At 38.8% G+C, this 18,925-nt stretch overlaps 4 protein-coding genes across 6 annotated transcripts; 1 reads left to right on the forward strand and 3 right to left on the reverse strand.

Moving 5' to 3' along the window:
• Positions 1-136: 136 nt before the first annotated feature.
• On the reverse strand, positions 137-8,076 carry LOC306874890 (DNA replication licensing factor mcm2-like). Of its 2 annotated transcripts, none has more exons than XM_079425204.1 (16): positions 7,985-8,076; positions 6,929-7,113; positions 5,669-5,841; positions 5,295-5,567; positions 4,995-5,214; positions 4,641-4,848; positions 4,105-4,239; positions 2,896-3,087; positions 2,713-2,806; positions 2,357-2,607; positions 2,092-2,218; positions 1,778-1,890; positions 1,249-1,491; positions 933-1,115; positions 646-801; positions 137-556 (listed from the first exon to the last, which is right to left on the reverse strand). In XM_079425204.1, exons 1-16 carry the CDS (start codon positions 7,988-7,990, stop codon positions 446-448), a joined length of 2,670 nt encoding a protein of 889 aa, XP_079281330.1. In that variant the 5' UTR covers positions 7,991-8,076; the 3' UTR covers positions 137-445. The 2 variants fall into 2 exon arrangements, with proteins under 2 accessions (XP_079281330.1, XP_079281331.1); XM_079425205.1 differs by having other exon boundaries at positions 5,669-5,821; positions 7,985-8,030.
• A 349-nt stretch (positions 8,077-8,425) lies between these two features.
• Positions 8,426-13,443, reverse strand: LOC306874905 (mitochondrial potassium channel-like). 2 transcript variants are annotated; one of them, XM_079425231.1, is made up of 4 exons: positions 13,239-13,443; positions 11,414-11,778; positions 10,959-11,123; positions 8,426-9,422 (listed from the first exon to the last, which is right to left on the reverse strand). In XM_079425231.1, the coding sequence occupies exons 2-4, from the start codon at positions 11,732-11,734 to the stop codon at positions 8,649-8,651; spliced, it is 1,260 nt and encodes a 419-aa protein (XP_079281357.1). In that variant the 5' UTR covers positions 11,735-11,778; positions 13,239-13,443; the 3' UTR covers positions 8,426-8,648. The 2 variants fall into 2 exon arrangements, with proteins under 2 accessions (XP_079281357.1, XP_079281356.1); XM_079425230.1 differs by lacking the exon at positions 13,239-13,443 and adding an exon at positions 12,458-12,617.
• Positions 12,803-13,762, forward strand: tma7 (translation machinery associated 7 homolog). The gene is made up of 4 exons (XM_079425314.1): positions 12,803-12,904; positions 13,247-13,302; positions 13,409-13,496; positions 13,588-13,762. Exons 1-4 carry the CDS (start codon positions 12,889-12,891, stop codon positions 13,620-13,622), a joined length of 195 nt encoding a protein of 64 aa, XP_079281440.1. The 5' UTR covers positions 12,803-12,888; the 3' UTR covers positions 13,623-13,762.
• Positions 13,620-17,288, reverse strand: LOC306874947 (deoxyribonuclease gamma-like). Its single transcript, XM_079425285.1, has 10 exons — positions 17,144-17,288; positions 16,134-16,219; positions 15,700-15,788; positions 15,532-15,618; positions 15,284-15,396; positions 14,886-14,998; positions 14,402-14,556; positions 14,228-14,324; positions 14,043-14,094; positions 13,620-13,961 (listed from the first exon to the last, which is right to left on the reverse strand). The coding sequence occupies exons 2-9, from the start codon at positions 16,212-16,214 to the stop codon at positions 14,047-14,049; spliced, it is 783 nt and encodes a 260-aa protein (XP_079281411.1). The 5' UTR covers positions 16,215-16,219; positions 17,144-17,288; the 3' UTR covers positions 13,620-13,961; positions 14,043-14,046.
• Between the last annotated feature and the right edge of the window lie 1,637 nt (positions 17,289-18,925).

The raw sequence follows: 18,925 nt of genomic DNA on the forward strand, positions 1-18,925 counted from the left end.
TATGAAATAGTCACAATTACATATATATATATATATATATATATACACACACACACACACACACATCCCCCCTCACAGGCGCTAAAAAGCTTCGTTAAATAGATTACACAACTATAAAAATTAAAAACAGTCAATTACATACACAGTTTAAGATTTAATGTTCAGAAAATAACAGTACAAAAGTTATTTTACATCACAAATTTAATAAAATGCAGTACTTCTGCAAAACTGACATTATAGAAAGTTCAAGAACGACATCATTTCACATGCAGTCAATAAGACCGCATAAGCCAAGGGGTCACTACAACCGTAACGACTACGGTAAAAAGTTCATGAAAGGACCAAAAACAATATTCAATCCACGTAACGATTTGTCTCATGACAGAATATATACAAGTCCAAGAGATTCGAAGCAACAGCTTGTGAACAAATCCAGAACGAATGCCTAGAACTGCTGTACGACGAGCTTTTTCTTGGCATCGTGGGAGAATTTGTTAGAGCGGAACAGGTCGCTGTCGTAAAATACAGACAGGTTGTGGATATTAATCTGTCGGGCCTGAGAACAAAAAAGGCAGCGTTACAACAAATTCGCAAATTGACACGTAACTTCAGTACTTATGGGAACTTCTTGATTTAAACATCTACCTTGTCCACCAGATCTTTTTCAGGAATCTCAATGGTGTCCTGCTGGGCTCCGTAACGGTTGCGCTGATACGCGACCTGCTCGGAAACCAGCTGCTTCAGGATGAAGAGCAACAGCTCGTTGTTGTCTCGTCTGAATGCCAGATACCGTGCAAACGTCTGTAAAAATGCAACATGCAAGTTCGGTTACCAACTTAACCAGGATTGGACAGAATCATTGGAGTCACTAGACTTGCACAGCTACCACAAATGGAAAATTAATGCTAGATTGGTACAACCAGTTCTCTCACCTTCCGCATGCTCCTCATCACGCTGAACTTCTGTGTGTCAATGAAGCTTTCCAGCATGACACGGATAGCCATGTTCACGTCGTCCTCCAGCACGTAATCCCGCAGATGCATGCGGGCGTGTGCCTCGGCCATGCGGATCATGGACTCTATGTGACGCACGGTAATTGGGATACTTCCTGTAGCCTGCGAGACAACATACAATTACTCTGACGTTTCAGCGATAACGGTTTTCTGTGCGCATTTTACGAAAAATTGCAGAATGGCCTGAAAAATGGTGGAACTTAAAATTGTCTTTGGCTTCAAATGAGACTCTTACCATAGACTCTTTTCGAAGGTCGCTGTAAATTCGGGCGACCTTATCTTGGTCCATCTGATTGAGTTTTGGTCGCACACGCTCTTTGGCGTACATGATGTACTTCCTGAGCAGATCCTGAGGGATGGGCGGGACATCGGAGGTGTTTGGCAGCACCACCTCCTCTAGACCGGCCACGCCCCCTTCTTTGTTGCTTGGGTGATGTTTGATGTGGCTGCCCACCACGAAGCGAGCCAGCATTTCATCCTAAACCGAAGAGAATTATCGGTAAAGCAACTGACAAAACTTGGGCAGTCACTGGGTGTTTACATGACAATGTACTAAAAACAGAAAGGCTCGTGTTTTTTTTTTTTTTAAGTTTTGCATGCAGATGGCAAATTTTGTCAAAATGATCCCAGTTCACATGGATCCACGAAAACGGCTAAAACCGCAATATCATGCATGGCAGTCCAGTAGATGGACATCGCACATGCCTATAGACGGAGCGCGTAATACACAACTGTAAACACCCCTAAGATGTCAACAGACTCACCTGCACAGGATCGACGGTGTCTCTTACAATGCACAGAACGTCAAATCGAGATATGATGGGCTCCGTCAGGTCCACGTTTTCAGAGAACGTGAGAGACGGGTCGTAACGTCCACCTTTTAAGAGAAAGAAAACTTTAATAAAAAAAAAAAAAAAAAAGATTGCTGCCAAAAACACTGCTGCAACTTTTAGTCCGGCAGAAAGCAATTAAGAACCTGACTGCATTTTAGATTAACATGCAACTCTTGAAGTGCCGATGGCAAAATTGAAGTTATGACCCTCATTTAGACTTTCATTAAAAAGCTCCCAGAACGCACCAATAGGATTGGCGGCAGCAATGACAGTGCAGCGAGCCTGCAGTGATGTGACGATTCCAGCTTTAGAAATGGAGATGCTCTGCTGCTCCATGGCTTCATGGATGCTGGTCCTGTCCTGATCGTTCATCTAAATTACGTAGAAAAAAAACTGGTTCACTTAAGTATTCAACTCAAAATTCCTCTAAATTGGCCCCAAAAATTGGTGAAAGTGCATCAAAAACATCTTTAAAGCTACAAACTGGTCCCGATTTTAACGTTCACTCACCTTATCAAACTCATCAATGAGGCAGACTCCTCGGTCTGCCAGCACTAAAGCTCCCGCCTCCAGCGTCCACTCTCGACTCACGGGATTACGGTGCACGTAAGCCGTCAGACCCACGGCGGAAGCGCCCTGACCTGTAGAGAAGACCGCGCGACTCGCGATCTTCTCAACGTATTTTAGGAACTGGGACTTGGCCGTGCCTGGATCTCCACATAGGAGAACGTTAATATCGCCACGCACCTTGTGCTTGCCGCCTGTTGAGGAAGCCAGAAGACAACTGAGCAACTTTGACTCCAAAGGACATGCAATTAATTAATAACAATTAATTATTAATAATAAAAAGAACACAAGCAGGATACCTGGATTCTTGGCTTCGCCGCCAAACAGAGCAAGCGCCAGACCACGTTTGATGTCTTCGTGCCCGTAGATGGAAGGACCGATACTTGCAAAAATCTGTATAAGGGAAATTAAGCTTAATCTTGAGAAACTTTAATTATAGCCTGAATTTCAAGCTCAAACTGTGCTGTGAGATCATTGCTCACCCGTTCTCCAATGCGCTCGTCTTTGGACAAAGCCACAATGGTTTTGATATCTTCATCGGTGAGCTCTGCCACGGCCACGCCCTCATCCTTACGGGCGATGTGATTGGCCAGGATTACAGTAGCGAAGACAGGGAAACCGTTAGCCATGTTGAGAGAGCCATCGTAGTTGTTGTGGTAGATTCCTGTGAGCTCCTGTAAAAATAAACCATTTTGAGTTTAATTTTTTTTTATTTAAATGTAAATCAAAGCATTATTTACAATGTTACATAGAGGAAAAATATAAATGCACACATATTTGAAAAGCATTTTACTTGAATTTTATTTTATATAGATATAGTCAGGGATGCAAACACATCATGGGTGAAAAGGTGACAAAGACATGCAAACACAAAAAAATTATTTTAAACTTATACAATATATATATATTAAAAAAAAAAAAAAAAAAAAAAAAAAAAAAAAAAAACTAAACTATTTTTAACTTTAAAATTCTCTTTAAAAAAAAATCACTTTTCATTCATGGAGATGACAAAATGTGCCAAAAAACTTTTTGGAAAAAGACTTTTGAGAGGACAACTACATGAAATGATCATTATATCCAGTAGACGGCAGCAGAGGATCACTCAATAGCTCAGTTGCCATTTCCAAGTTTTCAGGTCTTGATTTTAATTTTATTATAAAATGGTGATAACAAATTTTAGTACTGTACTGAAGTAGTATAGCAATATAAATAAATAATGCATTAAAAATTTTGAAGTATTTTTAGCATTTATTTTAAAAACATTAAGCATTGCCTTAAAAAAGGACACATCCAGAAGAGTGTTTTAACTGTAGAAGCTGCTAAATATATTCACCCAACACAGACTTGCTGCTGTTGTAGTTTAGTTACTCTGAATTTACTCTGCATCACTTAATGCACAGCTCTATTTTTGACATCAGTTTGTCAGATAGATCGTTTCGCCCAGGGCAGTTATCACTGTCAATCATAGCAGTGATGGACGGAGGAATTAGTGGATTCACTCAATTTTTTACACTCGCGTTTGTCACTCTTGAAACAGTATATGTGGACGTTCGGTCCTCTTAGACAAACAAAACTTTTCTTCAAATTGTCAATGGATTATGTAGAGATTCTAGATAAACTGAGCAAAGCTCTTATAGCGCAACTGACAATATATATATATATATTGTATTCATCAGGGTCTGTTGACTCACAATCTCGTCTCCAGGTTTGCAAACGTCCACCAAGTCGGCCAGCAGGATGGCATCTTTGGAGCGAGGGAGGCGGCCCGCCGCCACTTTGCCAGGACTCTCCTGAATGGTGATACGCTGGTAGTTCTGGTACACAGTCTGTGAAAGGCAAGAACCTTAGTTAACACCAGAAGAAAAAAAAAGAAACAGCTGCTTTCTGCTGCTATGGCAACAAATGGCGAAAGCTGGTCTCTTAAGAGCACATTTACATAAGCAGATAAGCAAGAAGGCAAAGAGAATTCCTCAAACATGTATTAGCTTTTTACTGTATAAGCCAGATTAAAGGTTAATTAAACACCACTTGCTAAATTCTGTTTGGATCAGATAAAATAAAGACGAATTTCTCAAAAATGGGTATAAACAGACTTTAGTCCCCCCTCCCCAAACAAACAGCAATAAATAAATAATTAAATCCACCCCTTTCTTTAAATATTTTAAGGTTCACCCAAATACATTATACTCTCAATTGCAAACCACACAGAAATGTTTTCCTCACGCACCTGCTCCATGTTGACCTCAAACGGACCGAGCGACTGACACTCGGGACAGGAGCCCGGTTTCACCTCCTGGTTCTGGGACTGGAAGAAGGGTCCCAAGATGAAGTTACACTTGTTACAGTTGTATTTCACCATACCGAGCTGCGGCAGAACTCCAGTGCAGCTGGTCACGACACCACTGGTGCGGATAAGCTGGTTCAGGTGAAGCTGCCTGGAGGGGAAAAAAAGTAATAAAATTGCATTTAAATTATATTTTATTACTTAATTTCATATTTAATTTTTTTCCCTGAATGACCCAAAAGAGGACTGATGTCTAAAATGTGTTAGGAAACACAAAAGAAGGGGACTTGTCCGTACCGGAGTGATCGAAGTTCTTCCACCAGCGGCAGGTTGCCGATACGGACGTGTATTTCGTGTGCGATTCTGTCGTATTTGGGGTACATGGCCAGTACCACCTCTTTGGCGGCTTCGTCAAAGATCTTCAGCATTTCGGCGGGAGCCTCTGGCAGAAAATACGCCAGCACATGCTCTCTGGATGCCAGCTCCTCATAGTTCACCAACAAACTCTCTTTATTTTCTGTAGAGACCGCAAAATATCAAGTTAAGTATCCCCGAAATCAATAATACAGTGCTCCCAGACGACCATCCGCCCCCCACCTTTGCACATCTCGCTGATGCGCTCTTTGAAGACGTTGTGCCCGTGCTCGTCCACATGTGTGCGCAGGAAGTTCTTGAAGCGGTGGTAGATCTCCAGCCGCGGGGCGGCCATTGAAACCCACTCCCTGACCGTGTGGCCCTTCATGTCCTCCAGGTTCTCAATGCTTTCGATCATCTCTTCATCCTCACCGTCCATCGCGACGCCATCAGCTGCCCTCTCCGCAAGAACCCGCTGCTTCTTTGTGGGTCGTTTATCATCCTCGTCTTCACTGTCTATCCATCACAAAACCACAAACAGGTTTAGATTACAGTTCAACGGCTTTTTATTTGAGTGGCTTGTGGTAGGACTATTTTTTGATCACTAAAACACCCACCGTAAAGAAGCCCGCGTCCAATGCGGCCCATACCAAGGCCCTGTTCTCTGTCGCGCCGTCTCATAGCCGCTTCTGCTTCCGCCCGAGCGCCAGGAGAGAGTTCACTGAGGTCTTCATCCTCATCCAGACCCTCCACTTCATAACGGTCCAGTTCTGGGATGACACGGTAATCTCTGTGAAATTTACAGTAGAAATTAGGCGTGTGACGGTTTACGTGTTCACGTTTTCAAACCAAAAATTTTCAGTACGGGTCTTTCTGTTCGGTACGCACGTGTACAAAACAAATTGTTCCATTTTTTCCTGGAAATTAAAAAAAATAAATGCCTTTGATTGATGCTTTTATTTCTAGTTTTAACAAAATATACCTGAATGCACATCTCACCCTTCACGTAATCGTTCAATAAGTGTTTCAACCGCATAAAGTGTCTATTTGCCAGAGAAATAAAGTCTAGTGAAGAGCATTTTACGAAATATTAGATTATACTTCATTATAATCACTTTACCTGTTAGTGATGTTTTAATTATTTAAATAAATATTTTATGAAACTCAAAGTTATGACTCAACAACAAACAGAAATTGTATAATTTAGGAGTTAATTTATAAACAATTTACATGTTTGCATATAATTTTTTTTTATTTGAGTGTTGATTAGTTAAAAATAAATAGTAATTGAATTTAAGTTTGGGCTCTGTTATAAAAGGGCTCCCGATAGTTTAGAACAGAAGCTGAGGTCGATTTTCAATTATAATTAATATCTTTATTAGATTTGAATGTTAGCTCCAATGTTAGCTTTGTTTCCATACAAAGTTGCGAATTTAAGTTTAAGAATATTGCATAAAAAATTAGCAAAAGCACCAATTAATTACCATGAATTCAAGACAACAAAACTGTGACACCCTCGGAAACCAAAGTATGGATAATAAAAATAAAAGCTGGTGAAACTGGGGGAGCCATTGTGGCTCTTGTTTTCCTACACGATCAATTACTTGAACGTAATTACATGCAACTAAGACTACATGCAATAATAAACGCTGTCATAATATCTCATTCAAACGCCTGATGTGCATTTTTTATGCAATATTCCAAACTTAGCATAAAAAACCTTTGAATGTAAACATCCAAAAAACTGTTTAAAAGGCACATATATAGTTGCTATACTACATACAGAAATTTTTGTATTGTTGGAGGGTTGAATATAGCCTGAACATGTTCTTGGCCGGTTTCATGAGGTCCCTAATATAATAAATCCCCTCTCTCACCTCTCCATCCCATCTCCGATCAGCTCCTCTCCGTCTCCATCGTCCTCATTAGGAATATTGTCTCCCAGAAGCCCCTCGGACTCGTCCTCAAACGGGGGCAGGTCTCTGCCGGGGCTGGAGGTCAGGTCACCCCGCCGTGAGCCGCGACTGGGGCTGGTGGCCATGTGAAACGACTCTGATGAATCCTGTTTTGAACCCAAAAAATGTCAGTGCCATATAAAGCAAAAAGGTTTTACACTAGAATATAAAAGAGAGACTATAGGTCAAAATGCATGTAATGCGCAACTCACTGGTCTCAAACTCAATTCCTGGAGGGCCACAGCTCTGCACAATTTAGCTCCAAATCACACCTGCTTTTAAGTTTCTAGTGATCCTGAAGATCTTGATTAGCTGGATCAGGTGTTTGATTAGAGCTGGAACTAAACTCTGCAGAGCTGAGGCCCTCCAGGAGTTTGAGACCAATGGTGTAACTACGTTAGATCAGACTGAGGTAATAATACTGAAACGAAATATAATTACTTCAGAAAAACAGACCTGTCAGTCAGCCAATAGGTTAAATACCGAAGCTCTTATATCATATTATTTAAGAAATATCAGTTATAACTCCTAACAACTGTTGAACCACAACAAAGAAACTAGTTTTACCCACGTGGGACCTTTTAGACCGACTTAACTCTCCAACAGACAATAGTCTAAAAATAATTATTTATATGAATATATTACATACGCCAGTTCTAGTTCAGTTAAAAGCAAACATTTCCGTCATATTTATACATTTCCTAACAAGTGAATTAATTGGACAGCTTTAGTTGTAACAAATTTCATTTAATACAGAAATCAAATTAAAATCACAACGTATGTGTAAATATGAACGCATATTTATTGGATGTTTATTGTAATATCTAGAGCCTTACATTTCAACTTTACTAGACAATATAGACAAGCCATGCACACTTAGCATAACTTCGAACACGTCTGCAAACTTAAAATACTTTAAAAACACATCTGAACTACATTTAAACGATTTATTTATGTATACATAAATAATATACTCACAGCCATCTTCTCACGTCCGTCCTGTGTAAAGACTCGACTGTAGACTGTTTTTTTCCCGGGAAAAATGACTTTTCGCGCGAAATGCTCCACGTGACCATAAAGCGCGCGAAGCTCTATGAATATGTATTGAGGAAGCGAGACTGAGCACTGTGATTGGTCCGGTGGCTGCAACGTCACTCCAAACTCAACGTTCATTGGTTTGACGCGTGAAAAGGGCCGGACATGTTAGAATTGATAAAGAAAAACTAGACATGAACTAGACTAGAGTGAAAATTCGCATTTTATCTTAAATAAAAGCAAGCAGCTCGATCTACAGTGAAGAGTCACATAAGTGCCAAATTATGTGACCCCTCAGATGGTTCAGATTATGTTTATGCTTATAATAAAACCAATGAGATTTTTCACATTTTCTTTAAAAAAAAACATGACTGGTGTTTCTTTGTGGAAAGAATTTCATTTAAAGTCTTTAATATTACTTACATTCTTTAGTACAGTATGTTATCATCTTAGTATGACGTAAGAATTAAAAGAACACAAAGAATGCAACTACAACAGTGATACTTAATATTGACAATATTTAATCTTTTACAACCTTGGACAATAATTGTAGTCTTTAGGTACATTATTCTTTAGTGTATTAATTGGCGCTTAAAGTGCATACTTTTTAAGTACCTCTCAACAGTATGTACAGAACTGGCACAGTCACAGCAAACGCAGCACATGTCAGGACTGTATTGTATAGACTTGTTTTGTTGATCTGCATCTCCAGTCTTTTCTCAGTTTGACCGAGGCCTTGAACGACAGTCTCTGTATCGCATACAAAGAGCTGCCTGTCTCGGGTTTGGATGACTGGCTTCTGCAAAGGACGGGACTGTAGGGTCGTCTTGACCGCCTGCAGCTCGGTCTCTACCTTCCCGACGTTCTCCTCCAGATGCTCCAGCTGCGGTTTAAGGCTTTCAATGAGCCCTTGGGCTCTTTGGCTGTGTTGGAGAATCTCTTGAATCGCTTCTTCTGAAGCACTGGATGCAGAGACAACGGCAGCCGCTGGTGGGACAAACACTGCTTTGACTGTTTTCACATCTTTTACGTTGCCTTTCAAAGCCGTCCTGAGTGAGTCAATGAGGTTACTGAGCTCATCTTGTTGTATTTTGTGCATGCTGGCTTGGACCTTGATGGCTTCCTGGAGACTCACCGGTCCCTTCTGGGCCTCCAGCAACAAGCTCTTGAGCTCCTGCAAACGTACCCGGTTTATATAAGTGGAGCCCATTACCCCAATGACGGCGCCCAACACTGAACCAATAACGGACCAGTTTTTCGTACGTTCGGCCCTGGTCCTCTCTTTCTCGTGGCTCCCTTGCACGGCAGCAGAGAAGAGCGCAAACTTCTCTCGCTCACCTTCTTCTGCATTCTCATAGGCCGTTCTGAGACGCCGTTCTTCCTGTAAACGACAAAAGCGTAAAAGGAAAGGTGCAATTCATAAACGTATAGGCCTGAGCGATAAAACAATAATGATAATTATAGCGATAAAAATGAACATGATAAAAGGATAACAAGGGTTTGATGCACCAAAAGCAGAACGAAACATCGCTGATAAACCGCACCACGTTTATCCGCTTAGCTCATAGTTCAAACGGCATCACAGCGTGAGTTTACTAGCGCAGATGCATTTATTTGTTCATGCGAGCACTTAGCGCTGTGAGATACAGTGTGAAGCGCTTGAATTCAGCGAAGAACACAAACGACTGGGCTGGTTGCACCAGCTGTACGTAAGTTACAACTTAGCCTAGTTTTGACATAAATGGGCACCTTAGTTACAACTTATGCACTAATAAATATTTTTTCGTTGCACCATTACACTTAGTTGAAGTGTAACTCTACGTATAAACTACATATTTACGTAAGCATCTGATCAGGAGTAACGGTTGGAATAAAATAGCAGACTGAGTGAATTGCATCAACATGCTCTTCTTTTACCCGACAACCTTCCATCCTTTAGGCATATATGATGCTGCTGACATTTACACTGACGTGCATATTAAGAGAGAGAGAACAATATGTGAATAAACGTACTTTGTTTCTTTTTTAGCACGTTTAAACAAGTTTTGCTGGCGTATTTGAATGTTTCTATTGGACGATTTAGGGTAAATGTCATATTATGCGACTACGCAGCTTACGAATTACTAGCTACGTCCTGCCTTACGAACAACTGGTGCAACCAAATAATGTATAGATTTAGTAACAAACTAAGCTAGTAGTTACTAAGCCTCTAGTGTGGACTTAACGTTCTAATTTAAGTAAGAACTGACGAATGGCTGGTGCAACCCTACCTGGGTGATTTAAACTAGTTTAAATCCAGATGAAACACTGCTGGCAAACAGGAGAAACACTGTGTGCAACGATAGTCAGAAGGATTTTCAGTCTACAAATCACCATCAATTACCATGGCTTTACTGTAGTAACACTAACTGCACCATGGTATTGTGGCAGAAATGTTTTGAATGCAAAAAATGTAGGGTGGAGATGAATTGTTGAATAAAGTCATTATTTTTGTTTTCTTTGCGTATAAAAAGTAATCTCGTAACTTCATAAAATATTGGTTGAAACCATGATGTCACATGGATTAATTTACCGATCTCCTTGCTATGTTTCTGGACCTTAATCGTGGTGATTACATTGCTGTCTATGGAGGGTTCTCAGAATTCATCTAAAATACCTGAATTTGTGTTCTGAAGATGAATGGAGGTCTCAAGGAGTTTGGATTGACATGAGGGTGAATAATTAATGACAGAATTGTCATTTTTGGGTGAACTATCCCATTAAAACCACAATTAACTGTCTGGTTTCAACAACTTTCACTTAGGGGCAAAAATCTGCCTTTTAAACATGAAAGAAAAAAGATTTGAAATGTATATCGACTGATATGAAATTTTTTATTGTGACAATTTTTTGGCCTTATATAAGTACATTACCTCACCTGCAGTAGTTTATGTTCCAGTGTGGCTAACTCTAAGTAATGTGCCTCTTCACGAGACACGCGGTCCAAACGGTCCCTCACTTCCTTCAGCCGAACCTGAAGAGCCTCCAGGCTGGTGTGAGCTTCTTTGACGATTCCTCTGGCGACCATGAAGCCCTTTTCAGCCTAACAGCAAAACAACATTCAGATTATACTGACATTTAAATGAATCCAACAGTGATTGTTTACATGCAATAATTAGGTTAGTTAGAATGAATCCAAATGGTATTTTTGAATCCGATTTAGAAGATAGGATTGGAACCTATTGATAGGATTATTTCAAACCCCTTCAAATATGATCGATTGAGCAAAAGGAGATCAATTGAGGTTTTTACCGAAATTTTTGAGCCACCAATCTGATTGTTTGATTATGAGTAAATGTAGCTAATGAAAGGTGCATCTTTGTCATACATTACCTCTGTGACATTGGACTGAGCATCTCGGACTTCAGTAAGTCCAACAAACTCCTCGTATCGCTCCCACCAGTAGTTGACGCTCACTGTTGCGCTTTTCATTGCATTTCGCCCCCACTTCCTTCCCAGCTCTCCTGCGTACGTTACCGCAGATGCTGTGTGCTCTTTAACGGATGTCATTTTACTCGGCTCATCTTTCGGACTTTGCTGCTGGGTGCAATAAGTTCTGTGGAGGTTGCACTGGACCGGGCCACACACCTGGTGTCGGTAGAGACATGTGGAGACATAGCTTCCTGGTAATACAGTGTTCCCTCTGAACCTCATTGAAGAGCCTCATATGTGGAGTCGACACACGTCAAATATGCAACCTGTAAACATAATACAAATGAGATGATTCATAGGGTAGTATCCCCCACATTAAAAATACTATAGTCATTTATAGTGTTTTTGAACCATACTATACTAAAGTACTTGAATTAATTTGTTGTGGTAATATAACAATTATAGTAATATAAACAAATGACTTCCAATACTGTACTGTCTTTAAACGACAGGGTATATTATACTACAATACAGGAGTTTACTATAATAAAAACTACAGTATTTATTACAGTTTATCAGTATAGTTAATACACTAGCATTCATTACCAAAGTGATGTAAATACTATAATATACAGTTTTCTATACTATGGTTAAAAAACACTATAAATTACTATAGTATTTATTCATGAAGGCAGTGATGATGTTTTGAAGAATGGATAAAAACATGTATTAATACATCAAATAGACGGATAATAATGATAAATAGACTAAATTTCGTTTCGGATTCAGTCAGCAACACAACATAATATAAAGATGTCCATGTTGGTAAACTATATTAAAAATAATTATGTTCAAATGAAGTCGCTGTTATATGTCCCGAAACTGTTATTATAACTTAAATTAATTTTCGAGCTGATGAATGAATCAACTTGACGTTAATGTCGCAAACAATGTTTACATTTATAATTGAATTAATTTTAGGACATGAACCAACAAAACTCACACCTGCGTTTCTGCTCGGGTCAGTAACGTTAATTTCTCATGTTTACAAGCTGAACAGTATATCTTTCAAATGTCCTGAAATGTCATTCTGCGGCATGAGAGGGCATTTCTTTCAGGCACAGGCTGATCGGTGCTCTTTTCGATCGATTCTTTTTTTAACGATTCAATTGAACCGATTCGCAAATCATTTAAGTCCCTCGACTTCTTTTATTGCATTAAGCGATCATTTAAAACAAACAACAGTGGGAGGTTATAACTTTAGGAATAAAATCGTTGACTCAAACGAATAAAATTAGTTTTTGAACCAGTTAATTTCCTCCGAACAAACAGATTCGCTAAAAATGAATCAGGCACTTGACGGGAAAACTACATCCGGGTAACCGCGGGGGTCTTGGCAGCGTGGAAAAACGCATTAGCTAAATAATCTGAGCATCATGTCTGGAAGAGACGGTAAAAAATAAAAATATAAACATGACTGTTTCATCACGTAGAACGTCGTATGGACTAAAAACAAGAAGTTCCGATGTTTTTTATCGTTTGCAATCTTATAGATTGCACCCTTGTTGATTTTCTAATGTTTAAGTTATATTCACGATGCTATTAGCATTAGCCGTATGAATGCATTCCACATGTTAATGAATGGGTTGGGGTTTTCTTTGTATTGTTACAATGAAAATCTATTTTAAATTCATTATTAATTTTAATAAATGTGTATATGAAACATTTGCCAAATGTATTATTTTTTAATGATTGATCGATGTTATAATGGTATCCAAATACTTACTGATGCAGGAGGTAAAAAGAAACCCCTCAAGGCTCCTAAAAAGCAGTCGAAGGAGATGGACGATGTAAGTTCAGTACATGAGATTATGGCTTGTGGACGATAAGCTGCTTAAAGTGAAGTAGCCTCATGACTAGGGAGATTGTTTTAATCACCTTCACCCATTTCTACAGGAGGACATGGCTTTCAAACAGAAACAGAAAGAGGAGCAGAAAGCAATGGAACAGTTGAAAGCCAAAGCTTCTGGAAAAGGACCTTTAAGTAAGAGACGTAAAGCCACCAGGAATCTTTCTATGTAGTATTTGAGTTTTTATTTAGTCAATAATAAATTCTGTTTTGTTTTCTTTTGTAGCTGGAGGAGGAATCAAGAAGTCTGGGAAGAAATGAGTGCGTTTTAGTGTTTATTTGCTTGCTGTTTAAACCACCAACTCATGATTTGGGTCCACAGTGGCAACACAATGTTTTTTTTTTTAGTTCATATTTCTCTTGTAAAGGAATAAAGTTTGTAAAGACTGTAAATTACCATGTCAGATGTTTAACGTCTTTGATTGCGAAACATTCATATGACATTCAAAACAACTACAATATCCAAACATTTGAAGTATATCCAGCCTCACTAGACAGAAGTGTTGATAAAAGCTGATCCATCTTTATATTCAGATCTCCAGAATCATATTTTCATGTCCATATGTCTGGTTCCATCGCACAATATCATCTTCTTTTAACCTGAACAGAAAAAAAACGTATGTTATTGTTTGTTTTCATCATTGTGCTGCTGTTCATGTGTCTTGCGTTTATGTTGCTTACGTTTTCACATTAGTTTCACCTCTACTGGATAGTGATCACTCACTTTTAGTGCCTGTCAAGACATTAAATCTATGTTTTAGAAAAATATTACACTCAAAAAACATTCTGTAAGCTCAATGTACAGTAATAACTCATGTCACTATGTTAAGTGTGATTAAATATCAGTTCAAATGATTCTTGTTTACTTCCTCGTCTGTCAGTTCGTAGGTTTTCTGGAAGTTGAATGATTTCGCAGAATATGGCACAACAGCATTCAGCATATCGTCTCCATATACCACAATCCTGTGTATGAATATGTGTCATATTAACGAGAGTGACATCAAATCAAATGCGTTAGTTTGTGCAGTGTGATTATTTACCGATCGTATGTATGTTGATTGTTGTTGCTGGCTGTGGTGTCCACACTGTCGTCGATCAACCAATGGAAGTTTCTCCCCCAGATTCTGGTTCTTTTCTTGGCTGCCTCAGACAAATATTGGCCGTCTGCGTTGAAGTCCCCCAAAATCATGATGTTCTGTATCAATTATTATTAAAAAAATATATTGTATCAACTACTGGTATTTTTAAGAACAAATAAGTGGCATTGAATGCTGATTGGTCAAAAAATGTTCTGGCTGTTTTTAATTCCACAATACAGATGTGTTATTCCTTGACATGTCAAGACTAAATCTAACAGAATGATGACATTTAATAAACTTTCTATAAACTCAATGTATTATTTTGTTAAAGGAATTATGCATGGCTTCAAATAGTATATTGACGGTTTGGAGCCAAAGATGAAATCAATAAATGAAAATATAACATGAATGTAGCTGCTTGTGTTGTGTGGTCTTTGTGTTTTACTTTAGTCTTCCATTTCTTCTTGACGGCTGTAAACACATCATACAGTTCGTCAATTTCCTTCTCTGTATCACCTGGTTTTGAGTGGACTGCTATAAGCACCAAATGTTCCAACACTGATGAGACATAAGTAGGCTACAATCAATAAATATTACAATAACTTGTGTCCACACCCTCTGTTAGAGCTCAGCCACTGATTTAGTTTTTTTTGGGTGGGGGGCTGTTTTGACTGTCAATTGCATAAATTGGGAATGATGTCACACAATGATTGGGACACACACACACACACATTATTTTCAAAATGTTGAAAATACATGACATCGTACTATACTGAGCCAAAATCATGACTCCTTTTACCTATCATTTGTTTCACTAACCTAATAGACAATGCCATACTTTACCTGTTTTATGACATTTGAATCCCACAGCATACGGTTCTCTGGCAAAAGCATCTTCATCTCCAGGCTGATCGTCTTCGTATTGGTAAGACTCAACCAAATCCACCACTTTCTCCCTTTATATTGAATATATATACACATCTGAAATCTTTATTCATAACTATATGTATATATGTGTGTATATATGTAGCTGAATGTGTTCATCTCTCTGACATCAGATGGTTGCAGACATTTTGCAACTTTAAAATTACCTGTAAAGGAACATAAACTGTTCTTTGTATTTTCCTCTTCCCAGGCGTGGGCTGATCGCCATCTTGTAATTAATTGTTTTGTAAAACCTGTCAAAGAGCAGTCAGCCATATTTACTATTTTGTTTTGTAATAATGTTTTCCACTGAAAAACACATCTGGTTGACTTACTGATTCAGCTGTGTGAGAAAGTTTTCCACTGCAACTCCTTTCCTATCCACTACCTCGAGAATAACGATAATGTCATAGCGTGACACTATCTGAAGAAAGGGAGCAACGGTAAAACAAACCAGACATTAAGATAAATATCATGTTACAGAATCAGAATTATTTATGAGGAAGTTCACTCGCTCGTTCGTCAAGCTTGATGTTTTGCAGCCCATCATGACTCTGGACTCTCTGTAAAGATGATAGGGTAACTTTTTTTGAGCAATGTTGCTCGGGCACTTTCCCATTGAGAATGGCGAACATATTTTGATCTGGATACTTTAGATTGTCTTGGGCACTGTATCTCACCTGGTTGCCCGCTGACGGCAACATTGCCCAGCAACATTGTTCAAAATGTTGCCCTGTGTATCATCACCTTAAGTGTGGTCAGGCCTCACCTCGATCAGGGTATTCACCACAAACGGATCAGAGAGTTTTTTTCTCCCAAATCTCTTGATGTTGAAAGACGCGACCTTCATGATGCCTGTCAAACATGAAATTGAGAGGAAAGTGAATTAGACAGAGAAGGCAATAAATGAATATTTCTGAGATGTTTGTTTGTTTTTAATAAAACTCATGCTCGATAATGACAATACAAACATGAATACAACCCATATAGAATAATGAATATAATAATTAGATAGATAGTAGCATACATGCATCTTCAGAAAAAAGGTATTCACAATGGTCTACTGTAAATTTTCTTCAACTCATTTCTGGCCATTCATACTGAAGTCGTGATCTTTACACATGAATGCCTTTATCATGCAGCTGTCAACCAATACAATGAAACATCCATGTTCTGTTTTCTTTGAAAACTGTATCACTACATTCATGAGTCACCGGAGCGGTTTATGAAGGATTTGGGCATGAAATGAAAGAGATCACTAGACGACTCTTTAAATGGTCAAACGAAACCTTAAAATATGTTTCATTTTGTGAAGTAGACAAAGATTTGAAAAGTCAAAGAAACTCTATTACGGGTAAATCTGATCAGTTAGAGACAGAAGAACAAGTCTGTTCATTCACAAATGTGACTAGATGAAATCACCACAGTTTGCTGTAGAAAAGAGAAATCGCATATAGATGACAATCTGTCGTTAACATGACACCACCAGCCCGTGAAACCGTGACAATGGCTGTAGTTTTAATCCAAAGGTATGTTTCGAGTGGTTTCACTTTCCGTTTCATTCAACACCTCACAAGAAAAAACAAGTTTAGGGGCTTCATTTCCATGATTCCCATTTGTGTGACTGAGAGGATGTGCTTTTTAATACAAAAATAAAAATATAGATATACTGTATATATTTTAATATAAGAATATAATAACGTGAGAACCTTGCTTGATTTTCAGATGCTTTTAAAGAAAATAAGATTTTAAGAATCCACAAAGCAAAACTTAACTTACCCAAGCACTTGTCCAAAGATGCACTGAAGAAAAGGACTATTGAGATTCATAAAAAACAGCAGCATTATGTATATTGGACATATGTAACCTGATATAAATGCAGGAATTTGTCGAGTGATTTGGCCCAGCCCCATTTCTGACAGCCCTCGAAACAACAAAAAAGTTCCTCCCACGGTGCAAACACACGGAAGTGGAAAGTGTGCTGGTGAATTTAGACAATACAGTCATCCTCATGCAGCCACAACACGTTTAAAGTTGCACTGGAAGGTGGAGAAATAATTGGACAGTTTGTACAGAATGAGATCATTTACTTGCTCTCGACAAACACACACACACACACACACAAAGAAAAAAAGAAAAACTTGTTTGAGACACAAGTAAAACTGTGAAGTTCAAGTTTATTTGTATAGTGCTTTTTACGATACAAATCGTTGCAAAGCAGCTCCACGGGAATTTAAGTTTCCACAATATATTTATATATTGCAGAACCTTAATATATTTAATTTATGGCAAAATTTGGTAATTCTGTATGTTGTCTGAGCGTTGGCATCCTCTGAGGTCCTCTGAAGGGTTGGTATTATCTTTTCTCAGGTGTTCGGTCATTTCAGATCATTTAAGGGTTGGATCCAGACTGAAACTTGTCATTCCTAGCAGAAACAGAGAAACAAATAGAGACATAATTAGCATAGCTGCTGTTCCATCGAAGCAAAAATGATTTGTTCAACGCAAGCTAAAGAATAATAATAATGCACATTTGATCAGATATAACTGCAGTACAAGATTATAAAATGCATTATGTGAATGCTTGGCTAAAGAGATGCGTCTTTAATCTAGATTTAAACAGAGAGAGTGTATCTGAACACTGAATGTTATCAGGAAGGCTATTCCAGAGTTTAGGAGCCAAATGTGAAAAAGCTCTACCTCCTTTAGTGGACTTTGCTATCCTAGGTACTACCAAAAGTCCAGAGTTTTGTGACCTTAGAGAGCGGGTTGGATTATAGCGTGGTAGAAGACAAGTTAGGTACACAGGAGCTAAACCATTTAGGGCCTTATAGGCAAGTAATAATATTTTGTAAATGATACGGATCTTAATAGGTAGCCAGTGCAGAGACTGTAAAATTGGAGTAATATGATCATATTTTCTTGATCTGGTAAGAACTCTAGCCGCTGCATTTTGGACTATCTGTAGCTTGTTTATTGAAGATGCAGGACAACCAGCTAGCAGTGCATTACAATAGTCCAGTCTAGAGGTCATGAATGCAAGAACTAGCTTTTCTGCATCAGAAACAGGTAGCATGCTTCGAAGCTTGGCAATGTTTCTAAGATGAAAGAATGCTGTTTTTGTAACAAGGGAAATATGATTTTCAAAGGACAAGTTGCTGTCTAATATAACACCCAGATTTTTGACTTTAGAGGAAGTAAGTAGTTGTGACTTATGACTTAAATTATGATCCGTGTCAGCATTGATTGACAGGTTATCATATGTTAGATGTGTACCTGGGGTGTATTTTATGACCTGATTTATAGCTATGTGACCCCCTCTGTCACCCTGACTGTCACGTCACAGGATCCTGTCACCCCTGACTGACATGACGTAGGGTGTGTAAATCAGAGATCAAAATAGATGTTAGATTTGACTTTTGATGGATTTATGAGTGGATTTATGAGGTTTTTATCTGTCACCTGTGCCATGGGGTTTTTATGGTGCTCCTTCCTGAGCTGTAGCTAGCTTCCAGTCTGGAGGTGTCGGGTTCTTCCTGATTGTGGAAAAATAGTGGGGGG

This window comes from Barbus barbus, assembly GCF_936440315.1.
Source record: "Barbus barbus genome assembly, chromosome: 9".
Taxonomy (NCBI): Eukaryota; Metazoa; Chordata; class Actinopteri; order Cypriniformes; family Cyprinidae; genus Barbus; species Barbus barbus.

Coding starts and splice junctions, on each gene's coding strand:
- LOC306874890 (XM_079425204.1), bottom strand. Junction 5,215..5,294: donor CATCAGCGAGATGTGCAAAG/GTGGGGGGCGGA, acceptor CGGTCTCTACAG/AAAATAAAGAGAGTTTGTTG. Junction 557..645: donor AAAAAGATCTGGTGGACAAG/GTAGATGTTTAA, acceptor TTTTGTTCTCAG/GCCCGACAGATTAATATCCA.
- LOC306874905 (XM_079425231.1), bottom strand. CDS start 11,734: ATGAGGTTCAGAGGGAACACTGTATTACCAGGAAGCTATGTCTCCACA. Junction 11,124..11,413: donor CTCAGTCCAATGTCACAGAG/GTAATGTATGAC, acceptor TTTTGCTGTTAG/GCTGAAAAGGGCTTCATGGT. Junction 9,423..10,958: donor TGGAACATAAACTACTGCAG/GTGAGGTAATGT, acceptor TGTCGTTTACAG/GAAGAACGGCGTCTCAGAAC.
- tma7 (XM_079425314.1), top strand. Junction 13,303..13,408: donor AGTCGAAGGAGATGGACGAT/GTAAGTTCAGTA, acceptor CCATTTCTACAG/GAGGACATGGCTTTCAAACA. Junction 13,497..13,587: donor TTCTGGAAAAGGACCTTTAA/GTAAGAGACGTA, acceptor TTTCTTTTGTAG/CTGGAGGAGGAATCAAGAAG.
- LOC306874947 (XM_079425285.1), bottom strand. CDS start 16,214: ATGAAGGTCGCGTCTTTCAACATCAAGAGATTTGGGAGAAAAAAACTC. Junction 15,619..15,699: donor TTTCTCACACAGCTGAATCA/GTAAGTCAACCA, acceptor GCTCTTTGACAG/GTTTTACAAAACAATTAATT. Junction 14,557..14,885: donor AGAAGAAATGGAAGACTAAA/GTAAAACACAAA, acceptor TAATTGATACAG/AACATCATGATTTTGGGGGA.